The 26105-nt window shown below is 33.2% G+C and overlaps 4 protein-coding genes across 4 annotated transcripts; 1 reads left to right on the forward strand and 3 right to left on the reverse strand.

Moving 5' to 3' along the window:
- Positions 2301-4921, reverse strand: LOC105158517 (probable N-acetyltransferase HLS1). Its single transcript, XM_011075300.2, has 3 exons — positions 4638-4921; positions 4265-4416; positions 2301-3276 (listed from the first exon to the last, which is right to left on the reverse strand). The coding sequence occupies exons 1-3, from the start codon at positions 4866-4868 to the stop codon at positions 2436-2438; spliced, it is 1224 nt and encodes a 407-aa protein (XP_011073602.1). The 5' UTR covers positions 4869-4921; the 3' UTR covers positions 2301-2435.
- On the reverse strand, positions 13732-17224 carry LOC105158308 (photosynthetic NDH subunit of subcomplex B 1, chloroplastic). Its single transcript, XM_011075022.2, has 6 exons — positions 16548-17224; positions 15321-15511; positions 14982-15239; positions 14632-14737; positions 14311-14396; positions 13732-14112 (listed from the first exon to the last, which is right to left on the reverse strand). Exons 1-6 carry the CDS (start codon positions 17127-17129, stop codon positions 13947-13949), a joined length of 1389 nt encoding a protein of 462 aa, XP_011073324.1. The 5' UTR covers positions 17130-17224; the 3' UTR covers positions 13732-13946.
- LOC105158309 (probable GMP synthase [glutamine-hydrolyzing]) lies at positions 17677-21684 on the forward strand. Its single transcript, XM_011075023.2, has 5 exons — positions 17677-18542; positions 20156-20213; positions 20311-20394; positions 20501-20642; positions 21199-21684. The coding sequence occupies exons 1-5, from the start codon at positions 18002-18004 to the stop codon at positions 21565-21567; spliced, it is 1194 nt and encodes a 397-aa protein (XP_011073325.1). The 5' UTR covers positions 17677-18001; the 3' UTR covers positions 21568-21684.
- LOC105158311 (probable WRKY transcription factor 40) lies at positions 22814-24383 on the reverse strand. The gene is made up of 4 exons (XM_011075024.2): positions 24096-24383; positions 23603-23941; positions 23357-23473; positions 22814-23257 (listed from the first exon to the last, which is right to left on the reverse strand). The coding sequence occupies exons 1-4, from the start codon at positions 24213-24215 to the stop codon at positions 22907-22909; spliced, it is 927 nt and encodes a 308-aa protein (XP_011073326.1). The 5' UTR covers positions 24216-24383; the 3' UTR covers positions 22814-22906.

The raw sequence follows: 26105 nt of genomic DNA on the forward strand, positions 1-26105 counted from the left end.
ATTAGGATTAAGTACCATGGTTAAATCTAAAATATTATGACGAATCTTAACTAACCGCGGCTACTTAATAACTATTAGTTAGCTATTGTTTCTGTAAGCGCGATAAAATATTTGCTACAACTAAAAATTGCAGAACATATTTGGACACAGGTAAAACCATGACAAATGTTGATTGTCCATGGTCAAAACTTAAATTTCCGCACCAATTTTGTCTAATCATGGTGGATAGTATTGATTTACTATGATTTTTAAGCCATGATGATTTATCATAAGAAATAATTCATTTTTTTTGTAGTGAACAATGATGTGGTTGACTCAAATCATTTACAACCCTATCTTTCTCTTGTTATACAGTACTCTTTTTTCATCGGAGTTCACTCATTTGCCTCTAAAAATATATGTCCAGCTCACTTGTCCTTTTAAAATTGGGGCTATTTTTTCTACATGCTCTTTTTTGCCAATATTTTTGTCCTTTAATTTTCAGGGTAACATTTTAGTTATGCGCCTTCTTCGATTTTGCGATTTTAGTTCTTTTTTCTTTTCTTTTTTTTTTCCCGCCGAATTCACCCTTCTTGCCGGATAAGATGAACTCCAACTGAAAAAAAGACTCACATCACAAAAATTAAAAAATGTAGAATCAAAATGGGGGTAATTTCATTTCTCGTACTCAAAGTATACCCTTTTTCAGTTTTAGTACTCCAGATTTTCAAGTCATCAGACTTGATACCCAAATTCATATAATCTATATAATTGAGAGGTTAGGTTTGATGAAAAAGAAACATGAGGAATCAAATTTGAATAATGCTATAGTTGAGGGAGCAAAAGTAATATTTACCCTGATGTGCTAAGTTAAATCTTTTTTAGATAACGTTGAATTGCATTAATCATAAAAACAGTGTACGATCAAGCTCTAACGAGCAAATTTCAAACCCACACAATCCTCCATAATCTATATATTTTACAATGATCTTTGCAACGAATCCATCTATAGGTTTAAATAAAATGTCTCGTAATTTAAGTTTTTTAGTATTTCATTCTTTAACTTTCTGGAGTAGTATTTTAGTCTTGCATATTTTTTATGACTCAATTATTTTTTCGTCGTAGTTCACTATTCTCACCGAAAAAAGGTATATGCATTTCACATGACCTTTTAAAATTGGGGCTATTATTTCTATTAGTTCTTTTTACCATTATTTTTGTCCAATGGCTTTTTAGGGTAACATTTTGATCTTGAACCTTTTTTATTTTTGCGATTTCAATTCTTTTTTTGCTTGGATTCACTCCTTGCCGGAGAAGATGAACTCCAGCCAAAAAATGACTCACATCGCAAAAATTAGAAAAACATAGGACCAAAATACTATTATAAAAAGTTAAATAATAAAAACACCAAATACCTTAATTACGAAACTAAAAATACATTTAACCATATATATATATGTGTGTGTGTGTGTGTGTGTGTGATCATGTTTATACCTCAAACAAGGGCTTGTCCGAATCGTGAAAGGTGGGACTGATGAATTTCCGAAGAGAGATCGATCTAAGAGATTATAATGATATGTGAAAAGCACAGGCCACAGGACAGGATAGGACATATGCCATTCTCTCCACAAGAGATGGGGTATAGATAGTTGTTATTCAAGAAAAAATCATCATAAATACAGGACGACGTGGGATTCGATCATTCTTGTCGTATTGAGGGACAAGATCCTAGTTTAAGGATATGTTGATAAGAATAATACAAGTGGATATTTTTTGCATCAACATGTTACATCTGAAATCAACTCCTTAATTAATTCCCACTCAAATCATGCACCCTATTAAACACATTGTCCTTGATCATATATATGGTTCGTAGGACCACACACATTGTGGGTCATAATTCCATTGAATTATATCATAGACATCATGTTTTTTCCAAGATTCGTTATGAAAGATGTTTCAAAACATTTGATCCTAGGTAATTACAATCATTTATATATATAGTGTGAATTATTGATACGGGAGTTCTCCTTGGCGTTCGTTTGTTTTTTCTTAATTTTAATGGAAATTGTTAGTCTGTGATTAATATGATTGTGAAATCGTTTAAAAATAGTGCGTCTTATCCATCCATCTAATTAATTTAGTTGGTCGATTGTTTGAGACGATAAAAGGAATAAAAAAACAAGTATGATTATCAAGAAAATGTTACTTTTGTTTCCCATGTTGTCTTGGCTAGCAATTGTTGGAGCTGCCATGTAATATCCTAGCCAGTGTAAGGTCAATAACCATGATCATGAAGATATATATATATATATATATATATATATAACTAATTATATCAAAGAGGCTACATTTAGAAATGACTTACCTTAGATTTTTACAATATTAATTCAACGGGATCTAGTATAAATCTTTAGGGGAAAAAAACAAAAATTTGAAATTCTATGGACGTCATGTCACAAGTCGCGTGGATCGACGAATATGACCGGAGAAGATTTATGCCAGTCATAGTGATTTTGATTGACTTGCCCAAGTTTCTTTATGCACCATATATCCTCATCCCATGAGAATTTCTTCCAATGTGGAATCGCCTCTCTTACGGGGTCTGTTTGCCCGACTTCAGCCACCACGACCCTGCAGTCGGGGTCGTTTCTAGCCGTGTTATGTACGAATTTACATAGATTTTTCATTAGTCGAGGACCATCTTTACCTTCCATGTAGAGTCCATACATGAAATAGAATCCAAAATTCTTGAAAACATTAGGGATTGATGGGATTTTCAACCAAGGCACCATGGCATCGAGAACCCTAGTCCCTAGGCAGGCGGCATGGGTTAGGGAAGAGACTCCCTTCACCTGTAACCTAAAAACCTCCTTCGTGTCCCATATACTTAGTATGGCAAAAGACGGTGGAAACTCTCCGGCTTTAGGGTTCCATTTTGAGACGGATTTCTTTGGTAACGCCACGAAAGTGCCCAAATTCAGCTTGTTACTTAGCAAACGGTCGATATCCTTAGGGAAGAACTCTGAGCTAGAAAATACACGTCTATAGACTAATTCAACTTGCTGGGGAGGAACTTGAACAATCATGATGTCAGACGCCAACGGCTTAGAGTGAAGATGAACGGGTTGCACCAAGACCGTTGGATTTCGGAATTTCAAATAGTGACATTTCTGTGTGAACAAATTTAGCGACGGTTTATTGCTGCATTCCGTCGCCATGTATGCGTACTCCGCACCATTCTGTTTGCACCAACCCTCTAATTCTCGAACAAGTTTGGTAGCAATACCAAGCCTCCTGCATGCAAAAATATAGATTAATTAATTATAAATAATAATAATTATTAATTAATTATGCGATAGTGATGGTACGAAATTAATTTATTTAATACATGTATCGTTGATTTAGGCGAACTACAAGGTGTAGAAAATTATTTATAAAATTTAGAGGATAATGCTAGTTTATTAGTAGATCGTAATAATATGATAATCCATATTCGGGCGGTCCATCGTCGATCATAATATTTTAAAGAAAATAGTATAAGACTTTATTAGTTGGGAATTAAGTATATATGCTAATCATATCATCAGCTAATCTAAAATACTGTACGGAATATGTTCTGATAAACAGAATTTTCTGTAGTAATATGTTACTTAATTTTTATTAACTAATGTATTTGTTCTCACCTACATATCTAAATAACCAAAAGAAGAGTACATTGATTCTTGGGGGACAGGTTGCATCATGTTATAAGTACACTGTCTTGTGAATGCATATGTTAATGAAAAGTACTTGGATATTTTCTCAGCTCACATCCCCCACCCCAGAAACCCCAACCCCACAACTCCCACAAATATATATATATAGCTATTTCTTTATAAAATGTGAATAATTAAGGATACATGCATGCAATGCAATGCATGGCATTATTACTTTGATATGATGGAGAAATGCAATTTTAATCGTATAACTTAAGAGCGATGGCGTATTTGATTCTGTACGAATTGATTTTTCACAATTTAGTCCTATAATTTTAAATTTTTAGCAATTTTAGTCCTTTTATGGTTAATTTGATCGAAAAAATATATGTGATTGGATCGAATTGCAAAAATCAATTCATGCATGATTAAAATATCCCTCCCTAAGTTAGGGGGCTAGAACTGTAATTTTTCCTTATTATAATTAGGGTAATTATTATAATTTAATTAGTTGTTGGTATTTTAGATAATACATAAATTAGAAAAAGAAAAAGCATGGTAAGAAAGAAATGAAGAGGTTGACAGACCTGTGTGTGGATGAAACCCTTAGTCCAAGAATGTAAGCAAACTTCACATAGACCGGAAGCTGAGTGCTCGAACTTCTCTTTCCACTTGTCACAGTCTTTATGCAGCCCCTTATAACTCCCACGATTTCTCTTACATCTCCGTACTCTGCAACCTGTTCATCACACACACCATTGCATTATATACATATGTTAGAATTCTGACATAAGTATTTAACATATATACGCCACGTGTTTTACACTTATATACAACATTCATGTCCTACCCACTAAAATATAGTAAAAAGAAAACCATCTGAATAGACTCTTTTATAACATCACATGATCATAATATTGCTGCGCTGTATATATAATTTTTAATTTAATTAATAATTACCAGCATTATATGTGACACGAAGTTTCTAACACGGGCAATAGGGTCTCCCATGAGGTCGGTGACGAGGGACGGCTTCCCAGGCTGGCCCACCTCGCACCGCCGCTCTAGCTCCTCCACGGCCGCCTTGTCGCTCGCTTCGTCGTACTGACGCACCACCACCGGGGGCTTCTCCTCCTCCGCGGCCGGGGGATTGGGGAAGTAAGTCTCGGCGGCTATTTTCTTGAAGGACATGTTTGGAAGAGTGGAGAAAGATTCTCAACTGCTAGAGGAATTTTCTTTAGCTAGTGATCTCTAATGTTCTTAAACTTTCCATATCCATACAATCATTATATATAGCCAGTGGATTTTCTGACGTGGCATCTCTTTTGTTGCCAAACCATGTCATGGGGCCTAAACGTGTATGGTCCATGCCTATAACTATTCATATTCCACACACATGATCATGGCAATATGATGTATCTCAACTATTTTATAATCATATATGTGTATATATTTTAATTAAATATGCATGTAATGATATGTCACGAAATATATATATATTTTAGTGGAGTTACACATTAATAAATTGTATATTGTTTTGGACATTATTTCTTGTAAATCTCAAATACTTCTTTTTGTTCGATACGAAAAAAATAAACTAAAAAAAAAAAGATTATTTTTTTTATAATTTTACTGATTAATCCTTTATCTTCATCTTGTAGTATAAAATAAACAAGTTAATATTATACTACAATAATATTAAGTTACTAATTAATAAAAAATATGCATCAAACAAGAACAAGAACAAAAATGTGTCGAGCGGGAGAAGGAAAAAAATTGGAGGAATATTATATATATAGGTAATAGAGTAAATAAAAATAAAATAAGTATTTTTTTTTATTTTTTAAACTTTATATTTTTACTTTTCCTTCTAATTTTGGATATACAGACAAAATCAGACTTCGAAAGAAGGAGTTTCATATTTTATTTTAAATATTTTTACACACCATCGATTGTACCATGTACTGTTGGTATATCTACGCTAATTAAAGAAAAAAAACCTCTACAGTTATCAATGACGGTTAGTGACACAACCACAGTACCAACTTTTAAATATTACAATTGTATCTCAAATTAGATACATTTTTTAAATTAATAGTAATTACTTTTTTCTCTATCAAAATTAACACCATTACACCAATTCTTTTGTTATAACGATAATACCTTAAGTTGATTTTTTTTTCTCTTTTTTTAAATGTGATTTGTTAGTTTATATTTTTATTTATAATATATTTTAAAGTCAAAAAAATTGTTTATTATATACACACAGATAATGTACCGTGACAACTAGTATATATATATAAAGAAAGTTGATAAGTGAATATTGACCAAATAGTGTTCCAATAATTGCCTTAGAAGCCAAAGTTTGTTTATCCCATTATTATTTGAAAGATTGTCAGTTTGTGTGTTTATGGCTGTGGCGGCGAATATCCAAACTTTTCTTTAGTTTAACTTCACTCAATTTCCCTTTTCAAACACACCCAAAAAACAACTGAGCAATTGGCTCTTTTAACTGAAAGTGATCACTCATATATATAATATTTCTTTATTCATCTACAAATTATATGTATGTATAAAGTAAGATTAGGAGCATATTATTCATGATGAGATATGATGATGATGATGATGATGATGGTCATCATCATTATATCTATATATATATATATTTAAATCAAATTTCTTACATATAAGTTTATATTATATGTAGATTTATTCCGAAATTCGATAGGAAGGTACATCGATCGGGAATATTTTTTTCTTTTTAGATATGGTACATTCGTTCGATCGGGGATCTTAGCCCACATTAAGTAAAGCTTGTTATTAGGAACAATTATATACACTTAAGTCGGCAAATTATGTGGTAAAATTATAATAATTAATTAATGTCTCGTATCATTATTATTATTACTATTATGTATAAAAAGGAAGAAAGATGAGATGGTTAGCTCCACAAATTGCATATTAAAAAGATAATTAGGATAAAAATGAATAAATTAGTAATGGTGAAGATGTGAATTATTAGGTGGGGTTGGTGGGAATGATGCATGACAATTGGCGAACATGTGGATGGGGTTTTGGTCTTATGGTGATCATCACATGATCTTCAATTATTTATATTCAACTTCAAACCCCTTTTAATTATTTGCCTTTCTCATTAATCACTTATTTTTGGGACAGGTGTTGGGTCACTAATAACAAATTTTAGCTTTTTAATCATTTTCCCCCCCCCCCCCCCCCCCCCCCAAAAAAAAATAATGTATATATATATATATATATAGCTTATTTATTTATTTTGGAGAAAGTGATGGATCACTATACCAAGCAAAAATAATTGTGTGCGCGTGCATGAAGTTGTCTGATTTTGGAAATTAATTTCCCAAGACAATTTAATGTGAGTTCACTCCAAGAAAATAAAAATTTAGCAACAAAAAGAATTTAGTGATCATTTTAATATCATCATTAATTATATTTATACATATACATATATTTAGTGTTAATCATTTTTGTTTTGTTGCAATAATGAATCTCAAAGTTTTAGTAATGATAATTATTTTGTAAGAAGTGTAATAATTAGCAAGAATTCATGATAAAATATTTTGCACTAATTTATCACTGAAATTAATTAGTGACATATGTATAGTGGCAATTTAGTAATAATAATCACTTATTGTAACTATATTTGAATTGTCAATAATCATTATAGATGTGCCAGTAATTATCTTTAGTAACAACTTTATACATAATTCTTGTCATTAATAATTATATAAGACAAGATTAAAATTATCGTCACTCAGTATATATTTTTTTTATGACAACTTTAAAATTATTACTTGATAACTTGAGAGATTATACTTATACATCTTCATATATTAATGCATTTAAGAAGGTATATCTTTACCCTTATAAGGGTAGTTCAGTTACAAAAGTATCTGGTCTGCAGTAAGTCAGTAAAAAGTCAATTTGAAGGTAAATATCGATTTTAATTCAGTTTTCTTTTATTGGTATCGACATATTCGGTGATTTTTTATAACAAAATAACCTTTTTGTTAGATGAAAGCAAACCTTGTGGGTACTAAATATAATTTTTCAAACTAATAAAAATTTATGTACAATTACAACAAATACTGAGGGAGAATGCAATTATCCCTATTGTTTTAGTGGTTTTAGATATCAATTCACTGTTTAACCATGTTTAAAACGTGGTTGAGGTTTCCAATTATCTACAGGATCGAATTATTATTATTATTTTTTTAATATAGTGTTTGTTATAAACTTATTATTAATAAAAATAATATTTGAATGAATGAAGTAATATTTTTTTATTAAAATACTGACATATATTATTATTATTTTGAGATTGATATATTAATTTTTTTTTAAAATTTAAAAATAAAATAAAATAATGGCAATAAAAAAAGAATGTTTAAATTAGAAATTTTAAAAATAAAAGAGTAGGAAACAAACAAATTAAAGGCACCCCCACCCCCACCCCCACCCCCACAATCCCATATAAAAATGTTGGCCACTTGGTATGGTATAGGCCAATTTTGCAATAATTACTTGTAAGTGTTAAATTCTCCACTACGATTTCGTGAAAGTGCGACTTTGTCTACCTCAATCAAAATTAATTCCACTATTTCACAACTCCATAAAGTTCTTACACAAAGTTTCTAACTTTCTGCAGTGTTGGGCTTTAAATAATTTTAAGATTAAAGATTAACAATATATTATTACAAGCTTTAGGTTCAATTATATATTAGAGTAAATAATTAAATAAATTATCATAATTTATATAAAAGTAAGATAAATATCCACACATCTGGTAGAACTTAAACTCTTAATTTTGAACTTACTAACTAGACATCAACCTTAACCGCTAAACTTAAACATCAAGCTATATATATCACACAATTTTTTCGTCCGAAATCCCCCAATCGAGCTTTAATTGCAGAATATTGATTAAACTCGATATACTATATACCTTAATTAAATTATTTTCAATTTGAATACATCGAAAGACGTACGTAGAGGAAAAAGGTAAAAACTCCATAAGCCCCTAGCTAGTGGAAAAAATAATTCAATTAGGAATGGCAACAGTGCGAATTTGACAGGACTTGATACATATCCTCTTAAATTTTATTAGACCCCAACCCGGCCCGTCTCAAAACTAACTGAATCCTAAAACTTGTATCGTTACGACTAAGATTCACCCTGAATCTGGATCCGACAGGTCTGACTCGCAAAAGTTAATTATTTGTTTTAAAAAAATTAATATTATTATTTATGATTATCTAAAAGTTTTTCATTATGTGAAATAATATAATTTATTATATAAATATATGTATACAATATAAGTTAAATATTTTAAATAAGTTAAATCTATTCAAAGCCACCCCAAACCCAACTGAGTCTATAAAATTATAATTTTAGTCCTGTAACTATTAATGGGTAGGTTTTTGGTCTTGTAACTTACTTTATTGACACATTTAGTTATTTTTCTGTTAAACTCCTATTTATCCCCTATATTTTTCAAAATTAGCTAAAATACCCCTTGTGATTTGAAAATACACAAAAATTCCCTTGTGTTTTATTAAACCCTACAAAAGAACTCTCTACTGTTAGCAATTGACGAAGGTTGCACTGCACGTGCAAGTGGTGTAGTTTGGGAACTATTTTAGCATCCTTGCATGATTTTTTGTTGACTTTATGACTAAAATATCCTTATGACTATATAATAGTTTTTTTTTTTTTGGCTTTTTTGACTTATTTTTAGCTTGTTTTGAGTATTTTTTTTATTTTTATTTCTCAACAAAAAATTAAATAGATTTATTTAAAAATATGAAAAAGATAAATTTTTTTAATATTTAATAATTTAAATTAAAAATTAAATTAAAATCATAATACAAAATTTAAATATCTTAACAAATATGAATATTAATTAATTGTAAAAATTATACATTTTCAACTAATTTAGATATTATATAATTGAAAATTTAAATAAACTATATTTAAATTTATTACATTATAAAAATTATACATTATTTTTTTTTATTTCAAAACTTTTTTAATTTAAAATTTAGAGATTAAAAAATAATTAAAAAGAAAAAAAAACCAACAACAGTTGTTACCATCGTCGCCAAATTGAGGGCGACCACGGCCGTTGCGGTCGCCCCTTCTATGGGGGCGGGGGGGGGTTCGTGGAGGTGGAGAGCGTTGGAAGGGAGATGGAGGGTGGGGAGGATGGCAAGGGAGGGGGGTTGTGGAGAGTGGGGTGGGGGAGTTAATTTTATTTTTTATAATAATATATTTAAAATTAATAAATCTAAACTCTTGATTTTTTTTATAAATTTAAAATTCAACGGTTAAGATCAATTGGTTAGATATGACGGTTCTGGTCTAATCAATAAGGATCCAACAATCTTTAAAAAAAAGAATAATATGTAATATGTAAGGGCATTCCAATCATTTTATAAAAAATTAAAATCGTGAGTCATATTTAACGGAGAGGGGCGATTGAGCGACATTTAAGAAAATATAAGGAGGTTTTTTGCAGAGTTTTCAAAATATAGGGGGATTTTATGCAATTTGACCTTATTTTTCTAATGAATTTAGTTTTGATCATCTTATAATTGGTTCTATTTTGATAAATTTAGTCATTTGTTGGCAATTTTTTAGTGTACCAACGACCTATAGTTACAGGCACAAAAATGAAATGTAAAGAGAACAAAAATTGTCAACACAAATAAATTTGCCAAAATAAGAGATCAAATATGAAGTGTTCACGACTAAATTTATAAAAAAAATGACTAAATGTATAAATAAAATAAATTATAAAATTAAAAATACTAATAACCTATAATTACATAATTAAAAAATATAATTTTGCCAATCAAATCTACCCCCAAACTCAAAATCAAATAATTTAGATCCAAACCCGTCCCATTTGTCATCAAAATCTAAATTTACAAGTTATAGACATTACAAAAACGCATGATGCATGTCTATATATATATATAGAAGTGAGGTAGTGTGTGTTGTGTGTGTATTATTGGGGTTTATAGACATTCCAAAAATGATAGGGAGAAGACAAGAAGACAAGGAATCATTACAAAAAGACACACTGCAGCAGAAGGATTAAGAAAATGAATTCCTGAGAATCAGATTCAAGATCTTTCAGTTTTAAGCTAAATCTATGATGATGCATTGGCATTGCTGCTGCAGAATCTATTGACCATTTTCTCCACTATTTCCTACTTCCATTTCTCCCCCTCCATCCCTTTTATTCATTAATCTACCTACTTCAGTTGACCCTATTTTTTTTACTTTCTATATCTTTTTTTTTAATAAAAATTATTCTTGATGATTTAGTTATCAAGAATAAGTGTGGAAAGATTATTTAATATTTTATAGTGGGCTTTTTTCGACTTGATGACTGTAAGAATACTGTCGACATGAATCTTTAGCCAAATCGGTTATAGAGTCGTTCTGAAATGCTTTTCACAATGCTGATGTTGCTGAAAGTATCATTTGTATTCAAATACAGACCACATTTGTGTTAGGCTACAACCGAAATAGAAATTTGGTGAAAATTTGATACAACATGTTAGGAACTTGTAAGGTGCATTTGAAAAAGTAAAAAAATTCCCAATTTATTTTAAAATTTTAACAAACTCTTTCGGTTTTGGCCGTGTCAGTTACTAACATCTTATAAATTTCATAATTTATTTTATTCAAATACTTCAAAAGCCTATTTGCAAAATAAGATTTAACATTTTATAAATTTTAAAATATTCATATAACAACTTATAAAGGGGTTTTATATAAGTTCAGTCAATACCTTCTAAGTAGGATAAATTCTCAAACTCCTTAAAGGCACTAGAACAGAATTTACTATGGTTTATAATTTTATTGGCCAATGACATATAGTTAAACAAAAATAGATGCAAAAATTTAAATTATCCACAATTGAAACTATTTTTGCTATGGTTACGTACAATAGAGAATGTTTTTGCCAAGGGTTAACAATCGTTTCATGACCGTAGTCAATGACTATTTACTACGACTATTTATTTTTAATCATGACAATTAATCATAATTTATATTAAATTTCTTCTTATCAGGTAAATTAATGAAACTACTAAAAAGAATAATTAAATCGACTCCATATGTCAAATAATCCCATTAAATGAACTCGTGGTACGTTTTTTGCATTTGGGTCGGGTTTTTATTATTACTATTATTATTTTAAAAAAATACACATAATTATCTTATAGAGTATATAAAAGAAAGATTGTAGTATAGTATTAATTTCTCAATTTATATAAAGTGCAATATGATGATAATTTATAGGGGAATATGAGGGCTTAAAATATACATAGAACAAAAGGTTATGAAACGACAAGACAAGACTAGAAGAATGAAAACAAAGTTAAAGGGCTTATGATAAATGGCATATTCTTGGCCAAAAAAGCAACTCCAAATTATGGACATAATCACACACTATTTATCAAAAGTTGTATAGAATAGAATTTTTGGACCACTTCAATCCAAGAATATAGGTTTTCTTGAATTCCCTCATACCATATTTTTTTAAAATAAATAAATTGTGCGTCATGTATTATTTTATCTTGAATACTTTTTATGATCATTGGCGAAATTTTTATTCGTCAAGATTATGTTTTGATGTTACTTCGTGGTTGATGTATATAGAATCTGATTAGTATCAAGGGTCAAATTTGTCCGTACAGTGCTCTCTGTATGTACAATTTTAAGGGCATTTTTTTTTTTTATAAAAATCAATTTTTGGTCGAAAAATAATTTTAAAAAATTTGGATGATTTTGAAAATACACGAAATAAAATAAGAATAACCCGTGTGTCTACGCGTGTGTGTGCGTTTTTTTTTTTTTTTCTTTTAATAAAATAGATGATACAATAGTGATTTTATATATATATGTTCTATGACACAAGTCCTTGTAAAAATTTAGCTTAGGAAAATGTAATCCTGAGCTGCTCCCAAGAGTGTCCAAATTAATCAGATCCCGGGCCCAATACTCATGGGTTTAATAAATCCAGTAAACCAAAAGAAAACGTAAAGCCAATATTCAGCTACTAAATTGGATCCAACTTCACCATTAAACATAAAGCCCACAAGCTTTCTAGCCCAGAAGTAGCCTCCTCACAAAGGGGATCGTAGCGACCAGGCTCCGGGGATTGTTTACCAAAAACATAAGCCTCTACAAAATCGTAAGATCATGTAGGGGGACTGACATGTGCCAAGTGTCGAAAGATTAAGGAAGTTGGTGCTACAATAAATTGGCATTCACGAAACACTAATCACTAAATTTAGAATTATATATGTTAACTGTAAATATTATTTTTTATTTGATAGAGGAAAATGCTATGCTAGATAATGGTCAACATACGCTGGATAAACCTAGTTCAGAGTTCTTGTAGTTCCCTCGTCATGTACATAACGGCTGTCTCAAAGTTTTTGGATTTTATTCAAATGCCCCAAATTCTTCTATTAATAATAAAAATTGGCCGAGATCCATACTTTTTACATTTGGGTAGTACGGTTCAATCCGTTCCAACTTGAATTGAACCTGAGTGTGTAAAGACTTATAATGATTAGTCGATTATTTCTTAGTTAATGGTTCAGGTGAAATAGCACATGTCAGTATATTTACAAAAATTAGTCTTTCATATCCCAAGTTTAAATTTTGACACCTTATATTTGTATGACATTCACACTCTACATTTTTCAATCTTAAGGATCAAAGAACTATAATTGAAGTGTTTTTAATATGGTTCTTGCTATTTCTTACTTTGCATGTCATGTTTCAAGATTAGCAACTGATCGAATCTTTTTTATTTTGATTAAACCTTTGTCAACTTACTAAATTTGGACACTTATCAGTACAAATCTAGTTTTGCCCATTTCATTAGATTTTTTTTTTTTTTTTTTTTGTGTATTTTTGCACGTTCGTGTATGTCTTTTTATAAGAATAAACCGTCCAAGAAATAACATCATTGATATTTATGATTATTGATAGATTGCTCGCACGAAAATATATTTCATTTTGATTGATAATGTTCAAAATTGACAAATTCTTTTTATGGTTTCTTGTAGTGTGTAATCGATATTACAATAGTTATTGTATACTCTTTGCATATCTTCCCCTACCAAGAATGAACAGTTACTACACAAGTTCTCCTGACAGATGCAGTACTAGTAATGTTAACCTTATACTAGGACATAGTTTCTTGCCCTAGGCAATAGCCAAAGGCATGCTGAAGATCTGGACAGCGGTCTTAACAGCTTCAACATCTATGTCTATTAGTTTTCCTGTCTTGGATGAAATAATAGCACATTTCTTCTCTTCTGGATTTGGGACAAACGCCTTCGCCTTATCATCGGAGCAGAACAACGCCACACTGCAGAAACAAGACGGTCAGAAACTACTTGGTCCGTTATGCTACACATCTGAGTTTACAATGTTTTACAACCAACGTAGCTCCATTCTGTTTGAACTGATGATAATTTTAGGAACTTAAAGGGGAGGTTTTTGTAATTCTTGAAAGGAAAAGAACGTAGTCAGCAGTTATACTAACTTCTTGATCATAAGGACTTACCTTGGTTTTTCACGTGCGTGTGCAAGCTGTATGGCAGCTGTATTGGTAGCTATGACGCCCGCAGAGTCGTTGATCAGTGCTGCGAGCTAATAAAAAGCACACCATAGAGCGAAAGTGTCACATTTTGACATTAGCTATCTGAGTTTTTAGCATATGAATGCAGATTCTTTCGCACCATAGGACTCTAAGAACATCCCTTTAACACAATTTTCACCCTATGATCTACGCCTATCTTGTCATGATCGGCCCTTTTGATTTTTCAAGATTGTTCATAAGATATCTAGAAACCAATTATCAAAGGTTTATTTGAAGAGAGCAAACCTGCCCAGGGGTGGTGATGAACACAATACTAGCATCGTCCCCAACAACATCTTCAACGTTTTCCCTTTCTTTCTCATGTGGGATGACAAAGACTGGTGTGAGCCCACTGATTCAAGAAAACTCTGAGTTACTTATTCTTTCAAATGTAGCTGAAATTTCACCATGGATCCAATAACCAGCTTAGATTTTACAGAGTTAATTGCATTTTACCCCTAAACATTGGCATTTTCTTAAAAGCTCAGGGGTCGCATTGCTATTCAGTGGGGCTTTTCTGCTTATTAGTATTTTCATAGGAGAGCTTGTTGCATTTAACCTGAGAAATCTGTGATAACGTCACTGAATGCATGTACCTTATCACACTAGCTATCTCATCCCATATCTCAATCGGTAGCAAGCTATCTGTGTCTCCCCTGGACTGCATCGAAGCCTTAGAGTCCGACTTGATCCCATGAATAACAATGTATTTTCCCTTCACTGCACCGACACTTGTATACTTTGCCTCGACCACCTCCTTCAGCTTCCTTGAGACGGACACTTTGAGAGGAGGCACCGGCTGCCTGGGAACGTTTCGAAATGGCCTCCCCAACCAATCAATCATCTGATGATACCTAAATCATACAACCCCACAGAACAGCTTCACATACAAGATTACTAAATGAAGTATATCTTTACAGTGTTCTCATGCTTACATGTTGTATCCGCCCTCGGAGAGATTCATACTGTCTGGTGTAAACGTTTCCGATAAGAGTAGTCCTGCCCCGGCAGCGTTTACGTTGGGGTAAATGTAGCTGACCCTGTCCCGGGCGCTAGACATGAACAAGAATGATGCATGGCCTAATCCTGCAAGCTTACTTGATAAGATCATGTCATAGTATCTGTTCTGCAAATAATCGAAAATCGGAACATTATTTATTTTTCACTATCATCATATATAAACAAGTGATATTTTTTATAACAATGAGAGGGAAACTTTCAAGTTGTGGGAGTTAGAACAACACTAAACATGAAGTTCTTATAGTTAATTTAGTCTAACTATTACTATGCTTGTTCCCTTTAGAAATTACAAAAAACTCCTTGTAAATTTTTATATTTTGGGATTAACATAGTTAATAATTATAATAAAAGCGTAATTATCTATACTCTTTGATAATATCAACAGTCTAGATAACTATATGTGATAGATTTTTAAATGAAATAATTAAATTACATCCATTTAAAAGATAACCTTTTGTATTACTTCCTCTTTTGCCACCTTATATAAGTGCTCCCTCTCCTCACACCTCTTCCTTATTTAAGACTTTTATATCCTTCCTCTATCATATTTATTTACTTTTCTTCTTTTTGCTATTATATTTAGGGTTGATTACAATTAAATTCTTCTAAAAATAAAAAATTATATTTTCTCTTGAAAACTTTTAAAATTATACGTACACTCCCTTTGAAAACTCATTGTTTGCACCTGAACCCTCTCGTTAGGGTTTGGATGAAAAATATTTACGTTAGTAGAAAAAAATGACATAAACTTTCAATTTTACCCTTCATTTAACATCCCATTTAATAATTTTGTAGTTACGAGCGAAAAATTCAATAATATTAACCTCACTCCATATATATATATATAATTTAGTCATAAACATATCACGTTTGGTTCTTTATTGGCAAATTTAATTCTGTATTCACAATTTTGATCCGAATAATCGTAGAACAAAAAATGAAATCCACTCATTGAAGCGAACTAAAATCATTAACTTATACTAAATTTGCCCAAAAAAAAAGGATTAAATATAAGATATTCATGATTAAATTCTTTAAAAAAAAAGAATTAAATATATAAATAGAATAAGTTAATAATAAAATATGGTAACGGACCAAAAATATAAATTTGATTTAATTTTAAGAGTTTTTGTCCGGCTAACCTTGAGCACTCCGATCATGTCAGTGTACTCCGCAGGATCAGGAAAATGATCGTCAACGTCATACTCATTAGCCCACCTCACATTCTTATTCATCTCATACGTCTGTTTCCCTCTGGCTGAAGTCACAACATCAATTTGCACGCCCGGATACCTATCTTTGATCAGCTGAATCGCCGGAAAAAACAGCAGATTCTCATAAACACCACCCGAAATCACGCAGCAACACCTCCTCACATCCCCTCTCACCTTCAGCCCCAACGAAGCGATCTCAACGGCGTAACCCATCGGAAACTTGAGAAACCCATACGGGTTATCCGGGTTATCTGGCGGTCTAGGGTCCTCCTCCTGCTTCCCGTCGGAGAACAGTGCGCCGTACTCCATCTCCGGATCGTCGCCCTGGTCAAACGGGTCGAGCCATGGGTTTTTCTTCTTGGCATTGGGGCGGGTGGAGGCGGTTTTCCGGGTGGGATCTGATGGGTTGCTGAAGAAAGAGAGATTGGTGAATTTGGTTGAAGGGGTTGATGGGGGGATTGTGAGGAATGGGGGGATTGGTTTTGGACGAAGAGGAGTGGTGGCAGCCATTATAGTGTGATGAGCAAGAATTGTAAGAGGGAGATAAGCCTGTGAAAATTGTTGTGGGAAAATGGACGTTGGATTTGAATGTGTGAAGATTGTTGGATAAGAGGGTCCCTCCGCACGCTTTTTCTTTCCATTTTCTTGGGAAGAAATAACTTTCAACAATGTCAATTATTTGGGCGAATATTAAATTAATTATATAATAAATATAATATATTAATTATATATTTAGTATATAATTTTTAAAAAAATAATCAATCACACGATAAATATATAATATTGTTTGTATTATTTTTGATTAATAATACATCAATTGAGTTTTTGATAGTTGTAAAAACATTTTATTCATGAACAAAAAATTATACAAATATTATTTAAAAAATAATACACTAACAAACACAGAGGATGTATGATAATTTTCTTTTAAAAAAATAAAAAAGTATTTGTATATTTGAACGGGTGAAAGTAATTTAGCTTAAAGAAGAGGAGCAAAGAGGTTATGTTGTCTGAGGTGGCAAGCATCTAATGGCTCGCTTTCTTTCTCTTTCCCAAAAGCACACTCCTCTCTCTTGACTCTCTCTCTCATTTAGTTTCTCTCTCTAGAAATATCCGCAATTAGCCGCCGTTGATCAGCCACCGCAATATTTCATCCTCCGCCGCTCGGTGAATACTTCCGCCTACAGACAGCAGACGTTACTGCCTCTCAGATTGCATTGCCGTTTCCCTCCCTAGGGTTCTAGTCGCCTACTATATCACTGCCACACAACAATGTACTTCAAAAACCTCACTTGAAAAGCCCTAAATTTGCTAACCCTATGTTTTTTTCTGAAATTCGACTTTCTGCTGAATTTCACGATCCCTAACTCTGGTAATTGGTAATGTCTGGACCGCCGAGGGTGAAATCGATGAATTTCACGGAACCGGAGGCTAGACCGGTGCTTGGGCCGGCCGGGAACAAATCCAGATCCGCTGAATTACGGAAGCCTGTTCTGAAGCCGAAGAGTGAAAAGACGCAGAGGCCCCCGGACATCGACGAGAGTAAGGGGAAGAAGTCCCCGGCGGCATTGGAGTCGCCCGAATTGGCGTCGGAGAAAATTCCATCTCCTGTGGGTTTTAGGAGAAGTGGCAGCAGCGCCGCCTCGATTTTGAGGCAGCGGCAGGCGAATTTGTCGCTGAATGCATCGTGTTCGTCAGATGCTTCGTCGGATTCTTCTCAAAGCCGGGCATCGACTGGGAGGATTAGCCGGCGGAGTGCGACTCCAACACCTCCTTTAAAGAGGAAGCCGCAATGCAGCTCTAAAGGCGGGAAAATTGAGAATAAGGAGGGATATGGAAAAAATGTTGGGGGTGAGAGTGAGAGTTTGGTGGTTGATGGTGCTGCTGTTAAGAAAAGGTGCGCTTGGGTGACTTCTAATACTGGTACGTTCTTCGTCGTGCTTCTGATGGTGGAGACAATTACGTTATTCATTTGCTTTTCAGTTTATTTATTTCCTCTGGATGTTAAAGTTTGTAATTAGCGGCTACTAAATGCATAAAGTATTTGGTTCACACTATAAGTGTTATAAAACGGCTTGATGCTATTATTGATCTAAATGGATGCATCTGAATGTGGGGTTTTGGGTTCTGAGGATTCACAATCGCCTATTGGATGATTTTAGATTTTAAGTTATGGCATTTATTAACTTCTGATCTTGCTTCGATGTTGCTTCAAGTTGAATGGTAGAGGAATTGGACCTGCATTAGTGAATCCGTTATATGATAATTATTTGCTTTAAATTATGGATTTGTTTGCACTGTTACAATACAGAAGCAACTTTAGTCCAGCATTATCTTTGCTGTTTTCTGTTTCTTAAATTGGCCAGTAGTTAACATGCCTAAGATGTGAAGATGAATAATCATTCGTCATGCAATGAACTTATTTGAAACTGTTAAAGAAGCTTCTTCTGACTGGAATTACCAGAGTTTTCTTATTTTCTACTACTTGTTGAAGGAATTATCAACATTTAATTATTGAGAGAGAGAGAAGGTAGGGAACTTGGTTGCAAGCACTTGAACATCTTATGCAGTTTAGCCTTATATGGTATCTTGAGTGTCTGCCAGCATGTCGCAGCATTTTAACCATAGGAATGTATGTAGATGGTGTTTCTCTGGAGGTGCAGCACACTAGGCTTTTCATGAGCATGAAGTTTCTTGTTGGTTTGTGGGTGGGTGGGAATATGTTTCTTTTCTGGTTCATATTATTTGTACGTGAAATATTTTTTTGGTTTGTGGGCTAAGTGGGCAGGTGCGACCAGCCTTCAGAACTAGTTGCAGAAACAAATGATTGATAATTATCTGAAAATCGTGAAAAGGAAAATAAGAATGTCGCCTCCTGTGCCATGAAGAAATGATCTTATGTAAAGTTCAGCCTTTAATATTTGGATTTGTCATCTACAATCCTCCAATAACTACTCTTGCTCACTGAATTCATTGTTTTTCCTGTGCTGGAGACCAAGAAGAAAGGTGACAGACGAGGAGCATCATTCATTAGCAATGTCCATATTGACTGAAAATGCATATCGATAACCATCAGGGATGAATTATTTTGCCTGTCCACAGCAAAATCCTTTATTAAAGTTATCCCTGTTTAAACCTGCTTTGACACGATGAAGCCACTAATCATGTTAAAACACAGAATTGTCTTTTATGAGGTAATAAAGATAGGTTTCTTTCTGAATGGACCAACTGGTGTTTGAATATGCGAGTCCCTCCACATAGAGGTAGCATAACTCTTCTTAGGTCCCCTCCGACCTTTCCCTGCTATTTGATACCACACCACTTTTCATGTATTTCTCTGATGTTGAAGATTAGATGGCGAGTTATTTTGCATGAAACAACCGTTACTTTCTTGATTTCACATTATTCTTTCCATCTAGTCTGGAGATCTTCCATCAATTTGTTTTGGAGACTTGCAGTTGCCCGAATAACATCTCCAAACACCTCTTCAACTGCTTCTGTAATTTCTTCTCTGATTAGTTTTCTTTCCTTTATAGATCCATCATATGCTGCTTTCCATGATGAAGAATGGGGAGTTCCTGTTCATGATGACAAGTATGTAGTTGTGCTGACTAAATTGGATCGTCCTTTCTTCGCTTGCTATGGGCTACTATTTAATGGCTTCATTTGCCTGCTTCTGATGATATTGCAGGAAACTGTTTGAACTGCTTAGCTTTTCCACTGCATTGGCAGAAATAACATGGCCCATCATTCTTAGTAAAAGACATATATTCAGGTATATTGGCATGCATCCCGGTGTTATCACAGAAATGGAATGGTCACTACAGTTAGGCTATGTCCAACTAGCTAAAGCTGAGTCATTGTGTTTTATTGGAATGCAGAGAGGTCTTCCTGGGCTTTGATCCAGTTGCTGTGTCAAAATTAAATGAGAAGAAAATTGCAACACCAGGAAATCCTGCCTGCTCTCTTCTGTCTGAACTAAAGCTGCGAGCAATTGTTGAAAATGCACGTCAAATTTGTAAGGTATGCAAAAAGTAATTTGTTTAACTGCATTTTGGTTCTCATAGGATAATGAATTCAAATTGCATTCATATAACACATAACTTATAGTATGCCTTTATCACTTATTCTGGGAAAGGGTTGTCTTGCCACTTGATGTCAAAATTGGAAAGGAAATGGTCCAGACATTTGTTAATATATATAACCGAGTCCTATGTTTAAATTTATAAATTTGTGATTGCTTTGTCTGGGGAAGTGAATGAAATGTTGCATGTGGTCCCTAGAAGATCAATAGCTTAACTCTAGCAAATTCATTGTTCGCATCAACTTGGACAGGGCAGCAAACAAGTCTGCTGTTTGGTGAAGAATATCAATCAGACAATAAAATAAGCAAAAATTTCTAATAATTCTCAGGACAAAAGCAATGGTGAAACATATATATTAACTAATATAATAATAGATTGTATTCAACTGCTAACTGGAAGCATATAGTGTACCTGGAACCCATTGACAAGTTATTTACCTGAGAATGTGATCATGTAAACCATTAGTCTGATTTTCTTGTGCTTTACTTCTGCAGATTATAAATGAGCTTGGCTCTTTTGACAAATACATTTGGGGTTTTGTGAACTACAAGCCTATTGTTGGTAACTTCCGCTATCCTCGGCAAGTTCCAATTAGGACATCAAAAGCAGACACCATAAGCAAAGACCTTGTTAGAAGAGGATTTCGAGGAGTAGGGCCTACAGTCGTCTACTCATTTATGCAAGTGGCTGGAATTACTAATGATCATCTCATCAGTTGTTTCAGACATCACGATTGTGTAATTGCAGGTGACTTAAGGGATAAGAATGAGGACGTAACATCCAAGCACGAAGGTAAACCGCCTGAAGATATAATGGAGTTGGAATTAGTTAGAGATATTGATGATTTGAGTTTGTCCAGTTAGTACTTCTATGGGTGTTCAGATTGATGCGCTGTAATCTATTGTCTAGTTTCCCACAGGTGATGGGCTTTATTGCCGACTGAAGTTTGTATCCAAATCATTATAAATTATTTTGTTCTTTTGTTGTAGATCACGTAATAGTAGCATTGAAGTTCAGAGAATAATGATGTGCATAAGGTCTCAAATCTTAATTACTCTCTGTTCTCCGTTTAATCTGCGCCACATAACTCTTGCACACTGTCTGCCTCTTTGTTATGCAACTGAATGAGAGAGACAATGCCAGGCTGCCGGCCTATAGTGTGTGCCTCGTTGTGATGTATGCAACTGAGAGACATTGCCGGATGCCGGCCTATGAGCAATTTACGTGCTTCAGTGAAATATTGAGACAGATAGAGAAAAGGCGAGCTGAATATATTGTTATTGTTATTCTTCAAGGCGGTTTGAGTTATTTCTGAAAAATTTAAAATATTATATCTAAATTTGATTTAATTATTAACCAAATTGAGTTTAAAATGAATTTTAATCGTGTCCAATTTGAAACTAAATAGGTTTGATTTTTTTGTTTTGACATGTGCCATTTCGGTATCAATGGAGCCAAGCTTCATATAGAGAAATTCAAATAAGCTTTTAGTTATCGATCTTGAAGTGAATATATAATATTCTATTTTTATTTTTCCAAATTTACACAAAAAATATAGCATTCCAGACTTCCCATTTGAAGTCATAGCCTTAGGAATCTCCAATCAACTCTCCACAATAGTTCGTTCAAATCCAGCAAAACATGAAACTCTTTGAAGCAATTTTCCAATCCCCACCTCTGTACTGACTTGATTGGTTCTCAATCAATATTTCATAACGGGCTCATGCAACATGCCATGGAAAATTCTAACTTAGATCGTGCTTGCTCGAATCTAAATCAATTATATAATAGGTGTAATATTTTCGTTGTGTGATTATACATAATTCAGAAAAAGTGATCAATCACCTAGACACAAGTAGCGTTCAAAAAACAAAAAATATATTACATTTACTCTACAATTAATTTGATTTGACCGAATTTAATTTGAATAAGAATTTTCCATTCCACCTCATACAAAATGTCTGCATATATGTACATCCCCTTAGCCCATCTGAATCGGCCTAAACCTGTGCCAAACAGACAAAAGTTGTTCCTGTTTGGTGGCTCCTTTCCTGCTAATCCACAAATCTCAAATTCTTGTTGCATTGTTGTCCCTTTTTGACCACCTTGAACATGCACCAACTGCTTCACTTCGACCTTCCAAACACACCCTAAGCAACACAAATGTACATCGGCCTCCATTTGACCTCTCTCTCTGTCTGATTATTTCTGCTGAAGAAACTTCCCCGAAACAGCAGCTGCCAAGGCTGCTTTGAAACTGGGATCGTTGGTTAAGTTAGACGCCATCTGTTCCACAAGATACTGTTGCAGTTGTGAGGCCTCAACTTTATCATTCGAACATCTCATTCCTTCAGGACTTGGCTTTCGTTTAGTGAGATCAAGAGTGATTGTCGGCCCGCATGAGCTGACAGGTGTCGAGCATGGCATGTTGCCAAGTGTCAGTGATCTCCGGTTCGAGCTGGAATTTGCCTCGAGTTTTGAGGGGTGAGGATGGTTGTGCTCCCCCTCATAGGTTGCGACTACAATTGATTGATCTTCTATGCTTCTTTGTACCTAATTAAAGACAAGGACCAGAATGAAATGTCTGAAAAATCTAAACATAGTAAAATATGAATTAACTTGCAAGAACATAGTACATCTCTATAATTTTACCTTCTTTTTGACCGGACAAGTTGGAGCAAAAGAACACTTGAAGTAAGCTCTTGGAGAAGGGTTGTCCCTTGTCACCTTCTGCCCATATTTCCTCCATTGATATCCATCCTTCACTATCTGCAATTCAGACATGCACAAACATCAATTTGTCTGAATAAGGACACTACTTCATAAGACAACACAGTCACTTATACATGATCACTTATCAAACCACTCATGAATCAATCAAAAGTCAACAAATCTTACAAGGGTTCTATCAGATGCTTCAGTCCGGACATGAACCCGCGAAATCTTGGCCTTGATCTGTTCTTCCTTAGGTTTCTTGAATAAATCTTCATCACTAGAGCTGCTCTCGGAACGGCCGCCATTAATGTTATTCGTTCTGTCGGTATTAGTACCGTTGCTGCACTCAGCTTTCCTCTTCCTGGATGCTGTCTTCTCATCATCCACCCCAAGATTCTTGGCTGTGTGCTCCATCAGCTGGTTTCTCAGCTGGGTGTAATTCTCAGACATGACAGTCAACATTTCTTTCAGCTTCTTGTTTTCAGCACTCACCCTATTTATCTCCTCGACTAAAGCTCCTCTCTGAGACAAACACAAGATCGAGAACAACATTATCAACAAAACCCTTTTGAACCTTTCATATACAACAACTCTTGATCTTGAAGAAACTCTAGTGTGTGTCCTGTGTGTTTTTTCTTGCTGTATCAGAAAGAGCTGATGATCATAGCTAGCTCACCTCTTGTTTCGCAGCTACTTTTCTCTCAGACTCCTGTTTTGGTAGAAGGGCTTCATCAAGAATCCTGAGAGGTTTGGCATTAAGATCCAGTGAAGTATTCAGCAGACCACTAAATTCCATCACTTCTCTTACAAAGTAGATTAAATGGAAATAATCTCAGCAATTTTCCTTGGGAAAATGTTGTAAGGGATGAGTTTATATAAGGTTCTTACTGTAAGAGACTTGCAAGTTGTAGGAAGGTGGGGAGGAAGATGGGGCAAAGAAGACAAACTTTAATCCTCGGAGAGTTGTAAATTGGAAGAGTCTGATTCCAGACACTTATTTAAACTACATATGGAAGAGCATGGTGGGTATTGACAGGTAGACCAGAAAGAAATATAACTTTTATTAACATTAATTAATTACTATAGTTAAAATTAAAAATATCATGATAAATATTAATTATTTGTGATCGCACCCACTGTTTTTTGCATCATGACCATTATCCATTGTTTCTACCCAATAGTTAAAATCAGACAGATGTTGATTGCCGTGGCTAAAATTTCAAATTTTCTCGTTCACATTTTACCGAGTTCAATGTAATTTTTTTTTACTTTTAAAATAATAAATATAATATATAAATATAATTAACATCATTGCAATTTTTCATTATAAGTAAAAATTTATTATATAAAAATGTTAAATATGGGGTAAACTTGAAAATTTATGTAATTTTTGGCTAATTTCAACATTTTTCGTCCAAATCCTAACGAGGGAGTCAGATGTAAACAGTAAACTTTTAGAGGGGGTGTAAGTGTAATTTTAAAATTCTTATCAGAGTCTAAGTGTAATTAACCTTTTTATCTTAAAAAAATAAGAAATCATTACGTTTGCACTCCTCCATCAACAATCTATTTACAAAAACCATTACTATCCTTTATGTATATACAGAAATCATTCCCGATACCCAAAAAAAAAAAAAAATGTGCTTGAAAGATCATGTGTAACAAAATTAGTAAAGAAAAACAAGGAAAGAAAGTGTTTGAAAGATAGTCAAAGTCGCGCCAACTTTGGAAGGAAGAAACGCGACGTACTACACCAACAATTATAGGGTGTTGAACTCCTATATTGACCATTCTCTCCCCCACATCTTCTTTATTTATTTAAATGAATACCTATATCATTTATTTAAATATTAATATTGTATATATAATTATGTTATAGGAGTCGACTATGTATTATTTTTTTTGTGTTTACGCGCATTTTCCACGTTACCATCTTAATCGGATGAAGGAGTTGAAGGCTTCATTAAATTATTAGAATTATTTTATAAATGCACGACCATATCATCTACTTCATTATTGATTTGTTCCCATTTTTTGACCATAATTTTAATTATTTTTTACTTGGTTTAACACACAAGTTTTTAGAAAATGTCAAAATCTCGACGATGGTTGATTCTTGAAATTTTAATGAAATTTATTATTTCTCGTATGAAATTAAAAATTTTATGTGTAATTTTATTTGAATTTATCTCGAACGACGAGATTTTATAAGGGTTAAGTTCATTTTGCACTCTTATGTTGTAGAATTGGTATAAAAAAACCTAATTTGTAAAATAAATTATTGTTATATAATTATTTAATTAATTTTTCATTTGGAAAAGTTTGGGGTCAAATTGATGTTTTTGATTGTTCGAGGACTTTTTTTTTCCATTCAATTTCTTTCTTTTCAAATGTTTTTAATGTATTTAAAAATTTCATATCTTGAAATATTCTTCTACTTTTATTTCCAATATAAACCTAGATTTTTTGTTAGCATAATACCATACTAATAATATTTTATATACTAATTTAAGTTTATTTAAAACTAATGTATTCTTAATCATTTTCTATGTTGAATTTCAAAATTTTCATTTTAGAGGGGCCAAAATGTTGTATCGACCGTAAGAAGTAATAACATGAATTTATTCTTTTATCAAAATCAGGAAGTCTTTTTATGATTTTACTAGTCAAATCGATTGGTGTTTCT

Source organism: Sesamum indicum, linkage group LG3 (assembly GCF_000512975.1).
Source record: "Sesamum indicum cultivar Zhongzhi No. 13 linkage group LG3, S_indicum_v1.0, whole genome shotgun sequence".
In the NCBI taxonomy this organism is placed as follows: Eukaryota; Viridiplantae; Streptophyta; class Magnoliopsida; order Lamiales; family Pedaliaceae; genus Sesamum; species Sesamum indicum.